The 8049-nt window shown below is 43.9% G+C and overlaps 1 protein-coding gene across 1 annotated transcript in view; it reads left to right on the top strand.

The window, feature by feature from the left end:
- Atp8b1 (ATPase phospholipid transporting 8B1) overlaps positions 1 to 8049 on the top strand; it is a 125719-nt gene that overhangs the window by 54709 nt on the left and 62961 nt on the right. The window contains exon 2 of the mRNA XM_055622703.1: positions 2105 to 2307. Within this exon, the coding sequence (XP_055478678.1) occupies positions 2127 to 2307 (181 nt within the window). The 5' untranslated portion in view covers positions 2105 to 2126. The remainder of the gene's footprint in view (positions 1 to 2104; positions 2308 to 8049) is intronic.

The raw sequence follows: 8049 nt of genomic DNA, 5'->3' as shown, positions 1-8049 counted from the left end.
AAAAAAAAAAGCTTGTGTGCCCCCTGGCCATTGACATGTTTACCAAAGAAGGAACAAAGTATGTTGACTGGGTGGACCCAGAGAGGAAAGGGTCATGCCTGTGCTTAACTGTACCAAGCAGACTCCATTTTTAAGGGAATGGTAGTCAAAAGTTTTACTTTCTAATGATAGCTACCTTTTAAGAGATAATTTTGGAACTGGAAAAGCTTAAAGTCTAGATGGGCCCTTCTACTTGCTGTTGTAAACACTTATCTAATCATGAAAACGATGGCTAGCAGCAGTGCCGGCTAATGTTTACTGAGTTGTTACTACAGGTGATCCACCAATTTGAGTACTTTGAATGCATCATTCACTTAAAGATTCGTTTTTATCTATATACGGGTGTATGAACACATGCTTGAGGATTCCCTATGGCCTCCAACTCCCTGGAGCTAGCGTAATAGGCAATCGTGAGTCACCCAATGTAGGTTTCAGGAACCAAACTTGTATTCTCTGGACGGGAAGCAAGTGCTCTTAACACTGAGCCCTCTCCCCAGCCCCAATCTTTACACTTAAAATAACGCATTCCCGGTGTTGACATTTTTATAAATAATGGAGACGATTCTGCACAGATAGCCATAGCTCACCTTTCTCCCCACAATGCGCTTTCTCTCCCAGTCACGTTCTAAATGATGTACCCTATTCCACAGAATGAGCACTGATTTATTTGTATAATTGACACTCTTTAGATGCCTGGCCTGCTTCTGGCTTTTGGTCTTTTAAGCCACACTAGACAAAAATCCCCATATAAAACTTGAAAATGTTTTATACTCCTTGGTATGAATACTACTGTAGATGTCTGAGGTGCTGGATGGGAAACATGCACACATGTAAATAGTTCCTCTGCAAGCAATTTACACTTAAACTAAGCTAGAGTATAAGAGACAGTTCCTGGAAAGTGTTTGTTTTTGCCACATGGCTTTTAATGTTTCAGAGTTTTGGTTTCCCTCTTTGTAGGAAACAAGTAATAACACCTTCGTCGGGGTGATATGAAACTTTCAAAGGAGCAGTCTTTATGAAACCCTTAGCCCAGGGGCTGCCGTGCGCCAACAGTAAAAAGTGTGTGTGACTGCCCACAGTACTAAGTACATGGCAGAGTGACACTTGGGTAAATAAGGTCAGGCTGGATGACTGTCCTCAAGCAACCCAAGGAATTTGTGTAAATATTTTCCCAATATAAATATAGCTCAGGGTATCCTTGTTTCCAGTGTAGAGTTACTTCATGCAACAGCACACTCACAAACAAACTCTAGGTAAGAAGAATGGAGGGTGATAGGAAAAGAGGAGCTCAAAGGACTGTTTGTTCCTTGAGGCAAACTGACTAAAGGCTCAAAGTATTAGCATCCACAGGACAGTTCTCCTAAGGCAGCAGTGTTCCAGCTCTGCCAAGAGTCTAAAGTAGGAAATAAAATTCCATGAATATTAAATAAATGTAAATAAATAAAGTTCCATGAAAATAGATGTGTGCTTCTTGGTACAGTACAGCCTTTTCTTTCAACCAGAAAATGCTTATTCTTACTACTTGAATCATACTTTAATACTGGTTTGCCTGTTTCATTTTTAACATGGGGGGTGACCACACTAAATTTATTACACTGGATAGAGATGTACAATTCAAAATATTCCTTTTAAGGTTTGTGTGACCTTCCAGAAAGAAAGAAGAAGATCGAGAGAGATCGAGTTGTATAGTTACATGTTTTCTTTGTGTATATTGTATGTGGGCATTATCTTATATGTAGGTGCATGTGTGTATGCAGGTACATGTGAGGGGACCAGAGGTGACAGTGGGTATCTTCCTCAGGTCCTCATGCTCTTATGCAGCAAGTGCTTATAAACAAACCCATCTTCATTGCCTCCTTTTCCCCTCAATTCTTATCAAACACATAACTAATACTGTTTTTGTTCTTTTGCATATCAAGTTAACTTTTAGATCATTAGTCGTGAAAATTTGCATTGTCGGTGGGATGGTGTTCTGTAAAAGGGGTGTTATGACAGGATGCAGCAAAACACAGCCCACCACAGGAAAGTCACAATTCACTCTTGTCTCCTCCTTTCTTTTCTCCAGGTAGTTCCAATTTGCCAGCAGAATGAACACAGAAAGAGACTCAGAAACAACGTTTGATGAGGACTTTCAGCCCAACGATGAAGTGGTTCCCTACAGTGATGATGAAACTGAAGACGAACTTGAAGACCAGGGGCCCTCGGTTGAACCAGAACAGAATCGTATCAACAGAGAAGCAGAGAGCAAGGGGGAGACGTTCCGAAAAGGTGACTGGGTGAAGGGCCTGCCAATGGCACGCTGTATGTGTGGATGCTTTAGGAGCCGTGGGAAACGTACCAAAGTCGACTGGTCCACTTCACATGGTCTAGGAGGGTATCTTCCTTCATTGATGTCCTCCTAGGGCAGGACTGAGCAAGTACCCATCATCACCAGTGTGGCAAGTGTGGGAGAACCTAGCTGACAAGTTCTGTGAAGAATTAGGTTTGGTTAGCGCATATATTTTACAAATGGCATTGTGTGTAGAAGTTTTGACTTGCTACTGCACTCAGGAACCTGAAAAGTATACATGCCAATCATAATAACAAATAACTTTTTATTTAAATGATTCACATTGCATAAGAACTAATGAGCATCCAATAAGAATTTATACCTGAGGTTGGGGAGGTGGCTCAGTGGATGAGAGCATTTGCTACATTAGCATGAGGACCTGAGTTCAAATCCGCAGCACCTTTGTTTAAGTAAAACCCAACCCAACCAAACAACAACAACAAAAAAGTGGGTGTGTCTACTCACATGCCTGTAGCCCTAGTTCATTGTTAACGTGAGGAGCCAGGGGCTTGCTGGCTGCTAGCTTAGTTCCAGGTTTAGTAAGAGACTTTGTCTCAGGGAAATAAGGCAGAGAGCAATAGAGCAAGACACCTGATAGCTTCCTCTCTCTCTGCACATATGCAAATCATACCTGCACATACAGTTTATCATACACCATATACTTATGTGCCTATGTGGGTTTGTTCATGTGCCCACAAATAGATTAACAAGAGCAATATCCACTTGCAATTTTTATATTGTGCTGAAATAAATGTGCTTTGGTGAATGTTCAACCTGTGGGTAGCTCTCTTTGAAATGTCTCTTTTCTCTGTTCGTCAGAGATCAGGGTATCAGAGAGGGAGGGCAGCTTCCCAAAGAACCCTCAGACTCTTCAGAGGGCTGGTATTGGAACATCTCAACTGTACATTTTTGGGATCAAGATATAACTCTGAGCTTTTTATTATCCTGTTCAGCTTGTTCTTTCTAATGCTTCCTGATAGTTTATGGGGCCTTGGAGTCTCCATACCTTATGTTCAGTCATTCATGAATATAAAATGGCTTTGGCCCTCCAGAAAGAATTTTTGTTGACTATGTTTGCATGTTTACTTTAGAAATATTTTCATAAATTCTTTAATAATTGTATACAATGCATTTTAATTATATTTACCCCCAGTTCCTCCCTTTAATTCCTCCCAGATCTTCCCCCACTTCCCTACTCCCTCAGTTTAGTTTCTTCTTTTTCTTTTAATTCAATACCCCATTGACTCCAGCTTGTGCTGTTCATATACTACCGGGCATGGGGGTATTCACTAGAGCATGGTGAATCCATCTACCAGGATTGATGCCTAAAGAAAACTGACTCTCCCCCCACTGGGAGCCATCAACCATTCTTAGCTCCTCAGATAAGGGCAGGAATTCATAAACCCACTCGCACTCCTTTCGAGAATGTGACTGGGTTGATCCTGTGCCAGCAGTCACAGCTGCTGAGAGTCCATGAGTGTCTTGAGCCTGTCATTTCTAAAAGACCCTTTTTTCTATGATCCTCTCCAGCCTCTGGCTTTTACAATCTTTCTGACACCTCTTGATTGATGAGCCCTGAGCTTTGGGGAGGACTGTGATGTATATGTCCCATTTGTGTCCCGGCACCCCTTATTGCTTTTTGACCACTTGTGAATTTCTACACTAACTACTGCTGTTACATAAACTTCTCTAATGAGTTTCTCTAATGAACTGAGAGAAGTACACTAAACTATAGGCAAAGAGATACAGAATTAGAAAACAATTTCATTGCTATGTCCATTCAGCAAAATAATAATACTAAGTTCATTCCTGTGGTTTTACAAGCTCTTCAACCATTGGCGCTCGGCCTGCTTTCAGTACCAGACACAGGTTTTTATCTGTGGAGTACCCTTAAATTGGAGCAGAAAGTATTATGTAGCTGGGCTCTTTGCCTACTTTACTGTTTTTTTTTTCCCTATCTCCATAAACCACCCCTCCCCTTCCAGTCCCCCAACACTAGGTAGGAGAGAAAGAAGGTTAGAGGGGAAAGGGGGTGCTGATATTATTAAACTACTTCCTGCTGATTAGGGACATTGAGTTTCTTGGGGTGAGCATAGTCTTCATTTTCAGGTTATCTCCAACCAGCAATAAGCAATCCAGCAACCAGCAACAGCAGCAGGAGCGGCAGCAGTGAATGCCCCTTGCCTGATTCAGGCCTGCTGCAGACATAGAGGCAAGACAGGGAGCTTGTCCTATGGGAAGACAGACAGGAAACATTTCTGGTTTTGCAGGCCTTGTCACAACTGCTCTACCAATCAAGTGGCCATGGATGGTGGTCACTTGGGCATCAGAATGTGGCTCACTTTCATCCTTCTACTTCCACCTCTGGCTTTACTGGTTTCTGCTGCTCGCCCCACCCTGGCAAGCAAATGTGACCTCTTGTGGCTTGTCTGCTCCTGAAAAAACAGAGTCTTCTCTCTTTGAACCCCAGGATCATCCAGGATTCAGGCTAATTTTTCCCACTAGCTGCCCCGGATTCTAGCAGGACGAACAGCTTTTCATTGCTGAGTGTGGCACACTGTGACTTCCAGCCCTCCAAATAGTCTCCCCAACTCAATATAAGCGCTGCCGCTACCGCTGAAGTCTTGCCTACCTGTTTATCCCTACAGGCTTTCCCTGTGCCTCTGTTTCCTCCCCTGCCACACTCTGCTCCATACTCCCCCTTTTTGTGGTCTGCACCCAGTTAAGCCTACTCTCGCCCATCCCCGACCCCAAACAGTTTTTACCTGTAGAAAGTGACAAGTGCCAGTGGTAGTGGCACATGTGTACAATCCCAGAACTCAGGAGGCTGGCGTAGGTGGATCACAGGTTTAAAGCCAGTCAGTCCCAGGCCAGCCTGGGCTACATACCAAGATCCTGAGTCAAAAAGAACCAAAGAAAAGAATGGTATTTCTTCCTAATTCTAGTTGGATTGGATCACTATCCATTTCCTACTCCCCTACCCTAGTGGAGTACAGTCTTTGTTTGTGTGTGTGTCTGTGTGTGTCTTTGTATGTGTGTATACAAAAGGATTTTAAGGGGCCCCATTCCCCCACAGCTTCCAAGACCCACGGTTATCTGCCCTCCAGCTTTCATGTCTCTCAGCTGGGTTGGATCTGTGGGTTCTCCCTGTCACTTTACACTCTTGAGTACTGTGGGCTTGCTGCCCCAAATAGAAAGTATGAAACTCAGAATCTTTGATTGGAATTAAGATGAAATCACATTGATCTGAACAGGAAGGTGGCCTCCTGTCCCAACAGGTCCCAACTGGACTTGGTGGAATGGGGACAAAGCTGAAGTAGCCCGACGAGTTAATAGGGAGTTCTAGCTGATTGCTCCCGGTGAACAAAAAACACGCTTCTTCCTCATTCCTCCACTGCCCAGCCTGGTATCATAATCTCGGAATCTCTGCAGTGTGTAGACAGCTTGGGAGTTGGCAAGGGTTCCGTATCTGTAGGGTGAAGGGCAAACTTTGCAGTTTGTGCCTGGGGCCACACAATCAGATAAATGGTCCAGTGAAGGGACCGGGGTTGGGTGCCCACAGAAATGTTGGAAAAGCACATCATGGGTACAGACATCTCTTCTGTTTTTTTCCGACTCAGCCTGTACTCTGTGGTGCTTAGAGCCCTTCACTGCTCGTTTGTTGACAGACAAATTTTTTCATAGATTTTTTTTTCCTTGTGCTATGGGCATTGATGGAGCTCGGTCTTCTAAAAATAGAAATTGTTTTAACATGTGTGTGTATGTGTGTGCGTGTGATGTATGTGATGTCTGAGCATTGCCACAGCACACACTCGGCGGTCGGAGGACAGCTTCTGGGAGTCAGCGCTCTCATGCTGCCGTGTAAGTCTGGGGGACCAAACTCAGGTGGTCAGGCTTGGTGCAGGTGCCTTTAGCTCGCCGGTTCTTATTTAATTCAGTCTGGTCTATATTCCTAGGGAAAGTTATTGGTTCTCATTTTTCAAAACTTCTGACTTGGCCTATGAATTTTGATACCTGTCTGCACAAAAGGACATTCAGGAGATGCCAGGCCTCTCTGTCGCCATTTCTCTGATGCCCTGTACCCCTATAACTAACCATCTATCTCGCTTTCTTCCCTTCTTTGTCTGTTTTACTTCCCTATTTTTTTTTTTTTTAGTTCTTTCTAGGTCATTTTCTCAGTCATATATTAATATAACTCTGGCCTTCCTTCGTTGTTGTTTTGTTCTTAAACTGCCATCTGTCTTTCTTGACATTGTACGCCATGAGTTCTTTCCTACAAACAATTCAGTTCTTAAGGACATATAAGTAAACTGTGACCCACCCTGGGGCCCTTTAACACCACAGCTCAGCCCAATTCCAGTGAACCTGCACCTCAAACTGCACTAACCACAGTTATTTCTTTAATGACACCACTGTCATGTAGTCTGTTTTCTTGTTTTTTAATCAAGAGAATGTCCCAACCAGCTAAGCTTTCTTGTTGACCTCATGTTAAACAAGAGTTTTAAGAGACCCATTGAAAGTTCCTTTCCTTTGAAGAGCCATTCTTGTGTGCTACAAATAAAAAAAATGGAGAACAAGTGTGGACATGCTGCTAGAATGTGCCAGGAGGAGAGATAAGCTCACAGTATTCACTGAGGTAGCCTTACTGTTCTTTACCTTGAGCAAGGGCAGACGGCAAACAGTGGATGCTTGCTTGTGAATGCCTGAGAACACTGGATTCGGGGAAACAGTGTCAGGGCCACAGGCTTTGGTTGCCTCTGAGGGTGGAAACATGGAAGTCTCATTCCCTCTGGGGTTTTGGTTTCTTCATTATATCAGGAGAAAAGAGTATAACTTAGTGGATCCAGAGATTTCTACCATTCCTTGGCTGTAGGATGCTGGGTTTTAACTAACCAGCCCAATTGTCCTGATGTCCCCAGACCAACTCCTTGGGTAATAATTCTTTCCATTCTGGAAGTGCCTCAGGAAGGAATATGCTCTAGAGAGACTGTCTGGGTTGGTGCAGATTTAGGCTTTACTGAGCCTAGGGATGGGGTGTGGACACTGACTCCCACCTTCTTCACAGCTGGTAACTCCTGACTTGCCTTCCAGCTCTGGCTGGCTTCCCCATCTACACACAGCTTCAACACCCCGGGCCACATTCTGCCCTAAACTCCACCTTCTGCATGAGATGCCCTCATAGTCGGTTCTCGTGGTCAGGCTTCTGAAAACCAACGTCAACTATCACACTCTCCCATCCCACCGGGTTTTCCCCCTCTGTGGGCTCCCTGCCCCTACAGATAATGCTTTCTTAAAAGTCACCAGGTACCCAACCACCAAGCGTTAAACTCAACCATCATCTTCTCACCTCTGCTTCCTGTGATGTCAGAGCTTCCTAACAACCCCCTGCCCCTCAGAAAACCCTCTTCTTGTCTCTCCACCTTTCCATTCTTTGCAAGTTTCTGTTCATGTCTGAAAATTAATTATTCTGGGATAAATTCAACCTTTAAACCCACATCATAGAGTCAGGTCATCAGGTTAAGGAATTTGCCACCAAGCCTGATGACTGAGTTCTGATTTCCAAAACTCATTTATTGGAAAGGGAAAATGGACTCCCTCATGTTGTCCTCTGATGGCCAGATACATACTGTGGCATACACACACACACACACACACACACACACACACACACACACACACAC

This window comes from Psammomys obesus, unplaced genomic scaffold (assembly GCF_907164565.1).
Source record: "Psammomys obesus unplaced genomic scaffold, mPsaObe1.curated_primary_1811, whole genome shotgun sequence".
NCBI lineage: Eukaryota > Metazoa > Chordata > Mammalia > Rodentia > Muridae > Psammomys > Psammomys obesus.
This window is presented reverse-complemented; position numbering and strand designations above follow the sequence as displayed.